The sequence below is a fragment of the Cervus elaphus genome, chromosome 30 (genome assembly GCF_910594005.1).
Source record: "Cervus elaphus chromosome 30, mCerEla1.1, whole genome shotgun sequence".
Classification (NCBI taxonomy): domain Eukaryota; kingdom Metazoa; phylum Chordata; class Mammalia; order Artiodactyla; family Cervidae; genus Cervus; species Cervus elaphus.
This window is the reverse complement of record NC_057844.1, coordinates 16166946-16182002: the sequence shown is the minus strand read 5'-3', so window position 1 is coordinate 16182002 and position 15057 is coordinate 16166946. Positions and strand designations below refer to the sequence as shown.

The following is a 15057-nucleotide window of genomic DNA, read 5'->3' as shown; positions in this document are numbered from 1 at the left end:
TAACCTGCACGAGGCGGCTGTTCGTCTGCTCTGCTTGCTGCCCCGTCCCTAACATGAAGAACAGACTAGCACACGGTAGCAACAGAGTTATTATTTTAATGAAACTGGATCCTGTTAACGAAACATTAGCTACTGTTAATGTAATGACAATGATGGTGTTATCAGAATAAACCCCGGCTATGGAATTTAATAAATCTCAGTGCATTCTCAAAGGGAAACCTTATTCCAGAGATCTACCTTAAAATCAGGGGGAGGGAGAAGGGGAAAACACCAAGAGTAGAGTGAAACATTTTCCAGCCTGCCACTGACCCCTTATTGCTGGTTCCCTGCCATGCTGCTAAGGTAAAGAGAAGACAAGAATGTTTCAGAGCTCCTGCTGAGACCACAGTCCTTCAATACATAACCAGGTCAGAGACTCTGTGGTCAAACTGCCTGAGACCACAATTTTGGCCGTCAAACAAGACAACAGTTCTAAATGAAGTAACTACGTGTTATAAAATGAAATTAAGAATCATACTCAGTACAATAATTGAATCTGATACAAGCAACTGGCCAACTTAAACAAAAGATTATGTGCCTGAAGTTAGCTGATAAAAACAAGTCTGGAGCTCATACTGCACTGTCATCGCTATTAAAGTAAGACTGAAAGTTCCTAAGGTAAGCCTACTAGCTTATTTAATTCAAAAGGTTGCCAAAATACTATACCCTTGTAATGAAAACTAGAAGAATACAATGATGATAGTATGTCAATCATATATAACTTTTTATACCAAGAGATTATGGAGGTGGGCTTCCCCAAAGCTCCAACTCATTAAGTTGGGAAGAGGACTTGGCTGGTGGTCCAGGGCTTAGGAGCCCGCCTTGCAAAGCAGGGAACTCTATTCGATCCCTGGTCCAGGAAGACCCCACATGCCCCAGGGCAACTAAGCCAGCAACTGCAGCTCCCAAAGGCCGTCCACCCTGGCGCCCCGGCTCTGCAACAGAAGAAGCCACTGCAATGAGAAGTTGCCCATGCACCACAACTAGAGAAATCCTGCACACAGCAACAAAGACCAAGCACAGCCAAAAATAAACCAACAAATATTTAAAGAAAAAAAAAGGAAGGAGAAGGAAAAGGAAAAATAATGGTATATATGGTTCTGAGGCTCCAAAATTTTTTTGGACAACTGATATTTTTAATTAAAACCTTACATTTTAGCTTTAAATAAAGCTGTATATTTAAGGTGTACAATATGGTTTTATAAGCACATGAAACAATTAAGCCAGTCAACCTAATTAACATATTATCTCTTCACATAATTACCTGAATTCTATTCTGAATAAATTTCCCCCAAACACTCTCGTCAACTTGTCACTTGTGAGATAGCTGTGTTGTTTCCACTGTCTCCACATTCATTAAAGGCAGGCAGGTGGAGGCAAGAGAACAGGTACAACAGGGGATGTTTTCTCAGATTTCCCAAGACCAGGGAGTGACAGCAAATGCCTCACTTCAGCATCGTTTTCTCAGAGAAATTCCCTTGACCTCTAGACTACGTTCCTTTGTTATTCACACTCACAAAACAGTATTTCTTTCTTCAGTGACCTTATCTATCTGTGTGTAACTGTTTTCATTAGAACCAGTACTGCCCGATGTCTGTCTCAGGGAGCGCCCTACAGACTCTAGTTTACAGAGTACAGACCCTGTCCATTCTTGCTCACAGTAACGTACTCAGAGCCTAGAACACATGACTGGTGATCATTGAAAGCTTGTGGAAGAAATCCATCTGCCCGCCCACTCGCTCAAGCTACAGAGTAGTAAGGTCACTGCGCCTCTGAAGCCAAGGGGCCAAGGAGGTATATACAGAGGTTACTCCCCTAAGCTTGTTTGCCAGCTTTGCTTCATCAAGTATCTAGCTCCCCAACAACTAGTCTCTAAAGCCATGCTTCTCCCAGAGTAAACAAGCAAATTAAGAGCTCTGTGTGGACACTGACGTGGCACCCATTTCTTCATTTAGGAATGAAGGCCTTATCCCTCGAGCTGCTGGGAGTGTGGCCACAGACAGCCCGCAGTTCTTAGCTCTCTTTGCAAGTGCTTCCACTGAAGAGTTGACCACGATCACGTACCCCTCCTGGGCCAAACCACCCTGTGCCCAATCCTGCCTGAGTCCTTTTCCTTCCACAGGGGATGAGCCCAACAGCACTCTATAACAAACCCCTGCATGCTCATCACCTCAGAACCAGCCTCCCTGGGAATCCAATATATATCAGGCAGCTTTTACTTACACATTGTCTTGAAGGTCAATGTACTGAGCTGACAAGACCCAACACCATAAAAGAAATCCCCCCCCCCCCCCCCCCGCCAACTTCTGCTCTCCAGGGAGAAGACTCATTAAAGAGACCCAAGGGATGGGGCAGGGGTCAGGGGAAAGGATACTTCCTATTCCTGGCATAAGCTTTGTAGCCAAACAGACCTAAATTTGAATCACTGTTCCATGCTTGGGCAGGATAATTAACCTCCCTAAGCCTCAATTTTACCATCTGAAAAATATAGATAATTAGTACCTACTTCACAGGTTTGCTTTGTAAAATACTTGGTACGTTATAAGTTTCTTTTTCTCCTACAAGGCTTTGGGGTATCAACCATTCCAGTTTCATCTCTCCCTGGTAGATAGCTTTCTCTCTGGCTGCCAATGTCCGACTGCTTATTTGTCTGTGAAAAAAGAAAAGCTAAGCGTGATGGCTTTTGAAGTGTTGAATGAAAGTGAAAGTCACTCAGTCGTGTCCGACTCTTTGTGACCCCATGGACTATACAGTCCATGGAACTCTCCAGGCCAGAATACGGGAGTGGGTAGGCTTTCCCTTCTCCAGTAGATCTTCCCAACCCAGGGATCGAACCCAGGTCTCCCGCATTGCAGGAGGATTCTTTACCAGCTGAGCCACAAAGGAAGCCCAAGAATACTGGAGTGGGTAGCCTATCCCCTCTGCAGCGGATCTTCTTGATCCAGGAATCAAACCAGGGTCTCCTACATTGCAGGCAGATTCTTTACCAACTGAGCTATTGAATAGAGGACCCAACATTGACAGAGGATGATGTCCATCCCTTCGGTCCTGATTCTCTCCTCCAACAAACATCAATCAAAATGCTCACAGGAGGAAGGCTGATGGGACCTGAAACACATCTTTACGCTGGCCCGAAAGCTGTTGGGTGAACCTACCGCAATGCTTGTCAATACCTCCACTTGTCCATTTCCTCCAAGAAAGATAGTTTTCTTATCATTCAAGCTCTGATAGGATATTCATTACTTACAAAAACCCCACCACTCCTAAAAACGCTGCACGTTTCATCTTCTCCTCTTCCCCATCAGGTACCCTACCCTCCAGCCAATCAGAACTAGAGAAGATGACTTTCCAGAAGTCTAAATGTTGGAAGCCAAACAACAGAACTATGCTAAAATGTTCTTGAATATCACTTTTAGATCATCATGTGGTACAGTGTGCAACAGTAGTACTGTGACCGGCTGGCAGCCTGACAGTGGCAAAGACTGAGCACCAGGAACCGGGTAATGCCCACTACGAGGGGTGAGCTCTCCGACCAGGGAAAAATTGTAGGTTATGTTTTTTTTAGCAGGCAACATCTATTGTAAAGTTAAATCCAGTCATGTCTATTATCTATCAAAACTTATTTAGATCATCGTTCTCTTGTAGATTTAAGGTATTCAGAACTCCAGAAATGATCTTTGTCTTGCTGCATCTCACTGTTCGCTGACCCCAGGGTGGGCAAGGCACGAGCGGGGAAGCTGGACGAAGATGCAAGGCACTGCAGGGACCGCAGACAGTCTTTATTTGCAGCAGCAACACGGACATGCTTTATTTTCTAATGGCTGACACAGCAGCAGCAACGACTACCCGACTCAACTAGACTCACGTAGACTACAGGAGCGTTTCAGGTGGTGCTTATATAGACCACACCACGACACATGTGCGCAGCGCCACAGATGATCCCTGCCGTAGGGTGTGAGTGGAGCCTGACCACCGCCACCTGGCCAGTTGCTCCCTCCCTACAGCATTTCACTGGTCAGAACAGATACAGGTAGTGGACATTCTGGTACACAATCGTCCACTCTATTTGCCTTTTCCTGAACACACTCACCAGCCCTGCTCAGAACTTTTTATTTTTTCCCTAACTAATCAACTCCATAGGCTCTTCTTAAATGTCAGCTTCCCCATGAAGTCTTCCCTGATCCTACCAGATAACTTTTTACTGCTTAAAACTGAGAGATCTTATATGTATAACTCTTACTGTATTTATCCTTTTCCTTACTTGTCTAGTGATGAAATTAATAATGAACAAATTAATTATGAACAAACATGGCCCATAAACTTGCGATACTCTAGGAACTCACATATTTTGCAACAAATGATCCTCAAAGCTCAAGGCATGATTTATAATAAGAAATACGAACATAGAGCAAAAAGATTTAAAATTGTATGTGGTTCTATTCAAATTCTAATTTGAATTAAAAAATTCTAATTTGAACTATCATTAGTAAGACTTCTCTTTAAAGTGATAAAATGTATTCAAATGGCCATATAAGAGAGAACACTAAGATTTCTTAACTTTGTAGATTTGTAACTTTCTTAGATTTGTAACTTTCTCTTACATCCTCATTTAGTCAGTCACTGCATCCTGAGAACTTTTGCTGAAAAAGTTTCCCTAACTCCTGAAACTTCACTATCAAATGTCTAGGATCCTGTGATAATTTTCTAATTTTGACTCTGGTTATCTTCAAGCTTCCCCCCCGCCCAAAAAGAATCATTTGTACCCCTGCCTTACTCAAAATCCTCCAAGAGTCTCCTCATTTCCTGTAGACTAGAGTTAAAACACTCCCATTTCACAATGTGACAATATCAATATATGGTCCCAATCTGCTACTCTAGGCATGATGTTCTCTTTGTTTTCCGGCCCACACCACATTACTGTGCATGTTCACTCTTGCATTTCAGAACCACTCTCCATGGTATGCTACGGAGATACTTTGGGGCCCCCATCCAAACCTCTGTAAGGCAAACAACATCTATTGAGCATCTACTGTGCTCTAAGCACAAACACATCGCCTCAAGCTCTAGCCATCTTTTCAAGCTCTTTCCATCTGCAAAGGAGATTTCCTCCCTAATAATATCTCTCCACTTGGCATGCAGGAGGAGAGAGATACTTGGTTACTCCACCATTTTAAATCACACTGATGTCACTGTGATAAGTCAAATCAGCACCAGAGATTAAGGCTAAGGATGAAGAATAAGAGTTCATTCATTCATTCATTCATGCATACCTCACATTATCAGAGCTATTTACCTTATGCCAAACACAGTTCTGGGTGTGACAGGCAAGAAGCCTACTCTTGTGAAATATGACTGTGCGTGTGCTTTGAAGAATGTTAATACAGGTTCAACATGCTAGTGAATAATCATACAGGCAGGAGAAGGGGACAGAGGCTGAGATGTCTGGAAGGCATCACCAACTAGATGGGCATGAATTTGAGTAAGCTCTGGGAGTCGGTGATGGACAGGGAAGGCTGGCGTGCTGCAGTCCATGGGGTCGCAGAGTCAGACACAACTGAGCGACTGAACTGAACTTAATCATAAGGGAGCTATATCAGAGAGGAAGACTGGAAGGGCCTCTCAGATTTAACTGATAAGAACTCAGACATGTGATAAAAGCTTTCTAAAAATCTAACAAAGTCTCTACGTTTTACTTGAGTTTTCAAGACTGTCATAATCACATTTTGAATATACACGTCTTATGAAAACTTCCTAAGAAACAACAGTCCCCAATATGAAAAAGTAAGGCATAAATAGTGTACTCACTAAATGAAGAAGTGAAAGTTGCTCAGTCGTGTCCAACTCTTTGCGACCCCTTGGACTATACGGTCCATGGAATTCTCTAGGCCAGAATACTGGAGTAGGTAGCCTTTCCCTTCTCCAGGGGATCTTCCCAACCCAGGGACCGAACCTAGGTCTCCCACATTGCAAGTGGATTCCTTACCAGCTGAGCCACAAGGGAAGCCCAGTAAGTACTTACTAAGGGTTAATCAAAACGCTGCCTTTACAAAAAAAAAAAAAAATGACTGACAGTCAGTTTCACCCGAGACCCAGTCAGCTCTAAAAGAACACTCCCGTCCATGGTCCCTCCTTCCCTGAGTTGAGAGCTCTCTCAGCTCTCCTGGGAACTCCATAAGCGTCATCAACCTAAAAGAACACTTTAGGAGTGAAACTGAAGTCGCTTAGTCCTGTCCAACTCTTTGCAACCCCATGGACTGTAACCTATCAGGCTCCTCCGAATGGGATTTTCCAGGCAAGGATACTGGAGTGGGTTGCCATTCCCTTCTCCAGGAGATCTTCCCGACCCAGGGATCGAACCCAGGTCTCCTGCATTGCAGGCTGATGCTTTACCATCTGAGCCACCAGCGTATGCAGAGACCAGTCTACTTTCTGGCTCAGAAAACTACCCAGAAAGCAAACGCTCAACTTTCTTATAGAGATTGATGACTGAAATCAGTTTCACCAAAAGGAGATGAAGAAATTCTTCAGTCTGGTGTAAAATGCTCAAACTGGGGGGCCATCAAGACAGGAACCCAGAAGATCCAGGTCATGGGACAAGGAGATCCATTCCAGGCACGTTCAGACTCTTAGTTGGCTGAAACACACTGGGTGTCCCTGAACCAGTGTCCTCGTCTGCAAACAAGCCTAACAACCAACCCTGCCTCTCAAGGTAAGTGAAGCTCTAACGAGAGAGCCGTAATGAGCTTTAAAAGGCGCACGAACTGGGACTGTCTCAAGTCGTGTGTGTGTGTGTGTGTGCGTGTGTTAGTTGCTCAGTTGTGTCCGACTCTTTGCAACCCTATAGACTACAGCCCACCAGGCCCCTCTGTCCATGGGATTCTCCAGGCAAGAACACCGGAATGGGTTGCCATTTCCTTCTCCAAAAGGAACTACAGAAAGAAAGTGAAGTCGCTCAGTCGTGTCCGATCCTTTGCGACCCCATGGACTGTAGCCCACCAGGGTCCTCCATCCATGGAATTTCCCAGGCAAGAATACTGGAGTGGGTTGCCAGTTCCTTCTCCCCTCAAGTCACTTAAAACTACTTTAAAAGGAGCGCAAGCGGGAGCCACGCGAACCTTACCTTGACCAACCACACTCCGGTGTTCTGCTTGGCGCCAGTCAGGTCGAGTTCTCCGCGCTCGGCCATGGGTCTCTCGCCGGCGGAGACCTGCGGACCTAGAGCAGCGGCCCCGGGAGCTGGGACTGCGAGACGAGGGACCGAAGCACACGGCGAACACTGGCAAGAGGTTGACTGTGAAGAGCCCGCGGGTCCAACTTCCGGGATGCCGGGAGCCCTGGGAAAGACAAACACACGCCGCCGGGAGGGGGGAACTGCGCCTGCGCGCTGGGGCCGTCAGTACGGCGCGCTACTGAGGACAAACTTCATCGGCGCGCAACTTCTTGAGTGGGCGTGGCTACTTCCAGGGGCTGTGTCTGAGTAATTAAAACAGAGGTTGGGATGGGCGCCAACATCAGCAGTACACATAAAGACCAGGTCTGGGTAACAGAAGAAAGTGTCAAAACAGAAAAACGAGGTTTAAAGAGACAAAGGCTGTCAGTGTATGTCCAAACCTGGCCAAGGAGAGAAAGACAGCATTTGGAGGACGAGGTAGGAGAAATAAATAAAATGAATTAGCAGAGTGGTCTTTATTGAAAGGTTACCCCGAGCACCTTCAATTAAACGAGTAGGTCGCACCCCTTTAAGACTCCAAAACCCAGAGCCCTTTGTTTTTGTTTGTTTGCTATTGTTTTCAGTTTATTTTTGATTGGAGTATAAGCGCTTTACAACGTTGTGTTAGTTTCTGCTCTAAGACAACGTGAATCAGCTGTAAGTATACATATGTCCCCTCCCTCTTGAGCCCCCCTCCGACCCCGCCTCTATCCCACCCCTCTAGGTTGTCAGAGAACCCCGACTTGAGCTCCCGTGCTCTAGAGCAACTCCCCACGAGCTGTTAATAGCTGTCTCACACATGGTGATGTATATGTGTCAACACTACCCTCTCAGTCTGTCCCACCCTCTCCTTTCCCCGCTGTGTCCACAAGTTTGGAGCCGTTTCACGAGGTCAATGACGATAGACATGTAACAGAAAAATCTGATTGTTCCGCTCCCCTGCTTAAAGAGTCTCCCCTCTCTCTTCTTGCCTCCAGAGTAAAATTCAATCCTCTCCACACAGGCCCTCACAGTTTGACCTCATCAAACTCTGGTGCGCTCAATGCAGCACACATCTAACCCCACCTAACCCGTCAGACCTCCGGGAACATATCAGAATGTTCCTCAATTATTTCAGAGCCGCTGCACACTGGATTCCCTTTACTCAGATGCCCTATTCTTCCCCTACTGCCTTCTGATTGGCAGACTCCTACTTAGGTTTCAAGGTTAATGGAAATGTCTCTTCCTATGAGACCTATCAACTCCCCCAGAGGAAGATCGCGTTTTCTTCCCATCACAGTGTGCGATACTTAGCACGATGAGCTACAATATACTTGTTTACATGTTATAGCCATGCTTTCCGGGAAACAAACTCACTCAGAAGGACAATGCAAATAGTGGAGTACAGTTTATTACACCGGCGGGTCCGAGGCAGAGTCTCCTCTTAGCCAAGGACCCCGACCAGCATTTGTGAAAATCTTTTATACCCCATGTGTACGTGTCCAAACCCACCACCCCAATTCCCTTGAGACTTACATAAACAAAGGTAGGGTAAATACAACTACAATAACCCCATCATTTATGTGTTATGTGTTCAAACAGTCAATAATCAATAAGCCCGCAGTTACATTCCAAACAGTTAATAATCAATAAGCTTGTGGTCACATTCCAACCAGTTAATAATCGATAAGCCTGTGATTACATCCTGATAGATACAGAAAATGTTTATGACCTGTCCGGAGACAGGGGTGATTACGGTATGTTTCTTCTTAGGCAATGAATAACCTGGATGTGATCTTCAAGATTCCCCTGTCCGGAGGGGGTCTTATCCTTCCATTGTTGTTCCCACAGGCACTAAACAGAGAGTTCAGAGTCCACTGGAGAGGCAGCCGAGCATGATCAGCACAGATAGGCCTGAGATGGAGTCCTGGCCCTATGAATTCCTTCTTCATACATATTGCCTTTGCTTTCTAGACTATGAGCTCTCCCTAGGCAGAAATGGTGGGTTTTCTTGTGGTTTAATCAAAGCATCTGGCACAAAGCTGACACCACGTCAGATTTCAATAGGCTTTGGCTGAATGAACATTTGCATGAAAAGAAACAAACAATAAGATATTGTAAGAATGGCAAGTGACATATTGAATCCTGCGTCAGAACCATACACAGAATTGAAGAAATTCCATGTCTATTCAGCCTAGGGCTTGGAAAAGCTGTCAGGGCTCTGAGATCAGCTGGGAAAACCCAACAGGAAAAATAGGAGATCAGGCACGTGTTAAAGAGGAAGATCACAGTCTTATGTCACAGCTCAGGAAATGGCCTTAAAATATAAAAAGGACAGGTGGATAAAGAGAGCTGCTTTAGGCTTTGATCAAACAGAAGGAATAAATTGGACTTCGCTGGTGGTGCAGCGGATATGAAATGAATCTGCCTGCCCTTGCAAGGGGACATGGGTTTGTTCCCTGTTCTGGGAAGATGCCGCATGCCGCGGGACAGCTAAGCTTGTATGCCGTAAGTGTGGAGCCTGTGCTGTAGAGCCCCGGGAGCCACAGCTGCTGAGCCTGCAAGCTGCAGTTACTGCAGCCCCTGTGCCTGGAGCCTGTGCTCTGTAGCAAGAGAAGCCGCTGCGGTGAGAAGCCCGGGAACCTCAACTAACTGCGGTGAGAAACCCAGGAACCTCAACTAAGAGCAGCCCTGGCTCACTGCACCTAGAGAAAGCCCACACGCAGCGATGATGACCCAGCCCAACCAAAAATAAATAAATACATAAATAATTAATTTTTAAAAAGAGTTTGACTCCTTTAAAAAAAAAGAAATAAATTGAAATACAAGACCATAAGAGAAGAGAATTAACATAGCCTAGATCACCCTAGTAATGAACTTCAGAGTAAAGGATTAGGACATTGGCCTTGATCTATGGCTTATGGGAAGTCTTAAAATGTGTGTGCTTACAGGGATTGGGAAGAACAATCATCCTCAGACATTGTTGAACAGACTTCTCCTATTTGTCCTTTTCAAATTTCCTTCCAGCTTTAAGAGAATGCTTATGGGCCACGAGAGGAAAAGAGGATGTGGGCTCCGTGAAACGGACTCACAGATTGACTTTGGAGACCAACATGGGAACGGATCCTGCAGCCAGATCTGATCCAGCTTTATGTTCCTCTGCCATGATCCTATACCTTTAATACTGGAGTCTCACACAGGTTCCTGGGATTGCCAGGCTCATGCTCAGCCGCTCAGTCATATCTGACTCTTAGCAGCCCTTTGGGCTGTAGCTGCAAAGCTCCTCTGTCCATGGGATTTTTCAGGCAAGAATACTGGGTTGCCATTTCCTACTCCAGGGGATCTTCCGGACCCAGGGATTGAACCTGTGTGTCTTGCCTCTTCTGCACTGCAGACGATTCTTTACTGCTGAGCCACCAGGGAAGTCCCTCGCTGGATTTCTGCTTGCAGTCAGTTAGGTATATCCAGTGCAGATATGTTAGGTATCTCTATTGCCATTCATTAGAGACATGGGTTCTATCCCTGGATCAGAAAGATCTTCTAGAGGAGGGCATGGCAACCCACTCCAGTATTCATGCCTGGAGAACCCCATGGATAGAGGAACCTGGCAGGCTACAGTCCGTAGCGTCACAAACAGTTAGCTATGACTGAAGTGACTTAGCACAGAGCACACATTGCCAATCATGCCAGGGATCATTAGTATTCTCTTTACTACTGGAAATAGTCATTAGCGTTTTTAAATCTAATGAGATTCAACAGTCAATTCCAGAAACCCAGAACCAATTCAGAAAACCCATCCTTAATATTCTGGTTCTCTAGGATCACTCTCAGCACCAATATCTGTATTAGTCAGGGTTCTCCAGCTAGCTAACTAGCTAGCTAACTAGCTAGATGATAGGCATGTACTGTATAGGAATTAACTCACATGATTATGGAGGCTGAAAGTGAAAGTGGCTCAGTCGTGTCTGACTCTTTGTGACCCCATGGACTATACAGCCCATGGGATTCTCCAGGCCAGAAAACTGGAGTGAGTAGCCTTTCCCTTCTCCAGGGGATCTTCCCAACCCAGGGATCGAACCAGGGCCTCCTGCACTGCAGGCGGATTCTTTACCAACTGAGCCATCAGGGAAGCCCTATGGGGGCTGAGAAGTCCCCAAATGTGCGGTTGACAAGCTGAAGTCAAAGGCCTGAGAGGCAGGAGAGATGGTGATGTCATTTCCAGGCCAAATCTGAAGGCAGGAGATGATAAATGTCCCAGCTTGAAGATAGGCCAAGAGAGTGCCTTCTCTCTTCATGAACCTTTTCATCTAGTCTGGCCTTCAACTGATTGGGTGAGGCTCACGTAGATAGAGGAGGACAATCTACTTTACTTAGTCTGTTGATTCAAATGTTAATTCATTCAGAATTCAAAGGGCACACCCAGAATAATGCTGGATCAACTATTTGGGCAACCTGAGACCCAGTCACATTGGCACATAAAATTAATCATCACAGACACATACAGAGTTCAGCACTGAAAAAGAAACCGCAAAATTCTGCGTACAGAATTGTCCTGGTGACTCAGCAGTTAAGACACTGCTTCTGCAGCAGCGAGGGTGCGCTCCCTGGCTGGGAAACTAAGATCCCACATGCTATGCAGAGTGGCCAGGAAAAAAAAAAAACAAAACCACTTTACTTTCCCAGATGACTAACTAGTCAAGTTTTATTTAATCGCTGAAGGCACAAATGCAAGTCAAGGAGGGAAGGCTCGAGAACTCACTGTTGGCTGAAAATTTTTCAAGAAGACAATAGGGAATCCTCCATGTTTTGTAAATTTAGAACACCACAATTCTATTAGGTAGCCTTTAGAAGATAAGCAGTAGTCAGAGGGGATGTTACAAGTGAGTTGAGGGAATGGCAACCCACTCCAGTATTCTTGCCTGGACAATCCCATGGACGGAGGAGTCTGGCAGGCTACAGTCTATGGGGTCACAAAGAGTCGGACATGACTGAGGGACTTCACTTAACGGAAGCTGAGTCAATTCTCAGATTCTTGTCCTTGGCTGTCCCATATGGGCCCAATGTCCCTCTAGGGCAGAAATTCTCTTTGCTGGTAGTTACTCAGAAACATTCTACCAAGAGGAAATATTACCTCCAGAGGCATTCACATGGACAAAAACAGCACTGTCATTGGGACTTCCTTGATGGTCTAGTGGTTAAGACTCTGTGCTTCCAATGCAGGGGGGCGCAGGTTCAATTCCTGTTTGGAAAACTAAGATCCCACATGCCGTGGGGCACGGCCAAAACAAAAAACACTATCACAAAATCCTTCTTTTTTAATTTTTTCTTTCAGTTTTATTGAGATATAATTGACATACAGCACTGTGTAAGTTTCAGGTACCCGACAAAATGATTTGACTTACATGCATCCTGAAATGATTATCACAGTAAGTTTAGTGAATATCCATCATCTCAAATACACACAAAATACAAAATCAAAGGAACAGAGAAAAACATTTTTCCTTCTGATGAGCACTCTTAGGATTTACTCTCCTGACTGTATTCACATATAACATATAGCAGTGATAATTATATTTATCATGTTGTATATTACATCCCGAGTGCTTATTTATCTTATAACTGGAATTTGGTAACTTTTTTACAAAATTCTTCTCAATGAGCCAGACTTATTATTTGTTGGTTATTAGCGTGAAGATTTTCATCCAAAAATTATAACTGGATGTGGCAATGTGGTAATTAATTAGATTTTCCCTGCATTAGTAATGGTAAGTAAGTAAGTAACATTAGTAATGGTGTAGGTTGATAATTTTGCTTTAGTATCATGCCAAGGCTATAAGACCCCATCTCTGAATTCTCCCCGCCTCTCCTTTACCCGCTGAGTTCTCTCTTTTACAGAATACCCACCTTCCCTGAGAGAGTCCTTGCTTCCCGAGTCACACACAATCAAACAAACAAAAATACCCCCTGCAATAGTTTTTGTGTTGTTAGCAGGAGCACACTGTTGAGCATCAACTGTGGAGTCATAGCTTCAAGTATAGCTTTGCTACCTCCTGGCCTAATTATTTCATTATCTCTCCACCTGTTTCCTAGCTTATAAAATGATTATTATACCTACTTCATAGAGTTGGAACATGATTAAATGACAAAACCAAAAAGACTTTACAATGTGAAACCTATTTGGTAACTTCATTAATTCTATTGGCTCAAATAATTGAAAGGAAACACAAAAGCTTTATTACAGGTAGTGCCGTGCTAGTAAATATCTAACAACTGGCTTTTTCTGACACCCAGAAAAAGCCTTGCTTTATAATGTTTGCTTGATTTGCAGTGTAACTTTGGTAACTAAGCATCTAATGGGTACATTAATATAAGTAGAGAGCATAGATAATTGTAAAACAGTAAATGAGAAGTGATGAGTTTGGGGGTTTTATTATCTCTATGTTCAATATAATTTATTTTATCATCAGTGTTCTGCAAAAGGGGGAGGCGCATCTGCAGACTCTGCAAGGACCTGAGTGTTGGCGTCTGTGGAGCAGAGGGGGTGCCCACAGGTGGGGCACAGTGAGTGGGTGGGGAAGTGCTGACCGTGCCACCAGTTGGCGAGAGAATAGGAGATCAGCCCAAATGCACACCTGAAGAAGAGTGGGTTTGGGTTTTTTTTTTTTGGTCACATCATATGGCTTGCAGGATCTTAGTTCTCTGACCAGGGATCAAACCCAGGCCCCTGGTATTGGAAACTTGGAGTCCTAACCACTGGACTACCAGGGAAGTCCCTGACGCAGAGTTTTAAGTTTGAGTATAAAATAACAGATTTGCATTTTTAAGAAGATCTCTCTAGCTATTGTAGGGGGAAAAAAGTGGATAGGAAGAGGCCAGAATGGAAACCAAGAGACTAGTTTAGACATTGCTACACTGATCCGTGTAGGAGCGGACAGTGGTTTGCATTAGGAAGCTGGCAGCGGAGATGAGAAGCAGATGAACTGGAAAATATAGATACATTTAGGAGATCAAATTGACAAGGTTTTGTGATTCCTTGCTATGTAGCAAAATATCATCATTTACTGGGCAGAAGCCCTGAATATCCTTTTTTCTAAAGAACACATACTTAAAGCCAATTGGCACATGAAAAGATGCTCAACTTTGCTAATCATCAGAGAAACGCAAATCAAAACCACCAGGAGATAGCACTTCATACCTGTCAGATGGCTGTCATCAAAAAGTCTACAAATACAAAGATTGGTGAGGATGTGGAGGAAGGGGACTATAAATTGTTGGTGAGAATGTAAACTGGGGCACTCACTCTGGAAAACAGTATAGAAGTTCTTAAAAAAACTAAAAATAGAACTATCATATGATCCAGCAATTCCCCTCTTGGGCATATAGCTGAAGAAAACAAAAGTACTAATTTAAAAGGATACATGCTGGGGAGGGAGGTGGGAGGGAGTTTCAAGGGGGAGGGGATATATGTGTACCAATGGCTGATTCATGCTGAGGTTTGACTGAAAACAGCAAAATTCTGTAGAGCAATTATCCTTCAATAAAAAATAAATTAAAGGATACATACACCCCAATGTTCTTAGCACATTATTTACAACAGCCAAAATATGGAAGCAACCTGTGTCCATCAACAGATGAATGGATAAAGAAGATGTGGTGTGTGTGTGTTGTCACTAAATCATGTGTGACTCTTTAGCGACCCCATGAACTGTAGCCCGCCAGACTCCTCTGTCCATGGGATTTCCCAGGCAAGAATACTGGAGTGGGTTGCCATTTCCTCCTCCAGGGGATCTTCCTGACCCGGGGATCAAACCCAAGTATCCTGCATTAGC

The 15057-nt window shown here is 44.4% G+C and overlaps 1 protein-coding gene across 1 annotated transcript in view; it reads right to left on the bottom strand.

Moving 5' to 3' along the window:
* Positions 1-7401, bottom strand: part of GTF2F2 (general transcription factor IIF subunit 2) — a 130078-nt gene extending 122677 nt beyond the window's left edge. Inside the window, exon 1 of the mRNA XM_043891753.1 lies at positions 7160-7401. Coding sequence (XP_043747688.1) covers positions 7160-7225 — 66 coding nt within the window. The 5' untranslated portion in view covers positions 7226-7401. The remainder of the gene's footprint in view (positions 1-7159) is intronic.
* Positions 7402-15057: the final 7656 nt, after the last annotated feature.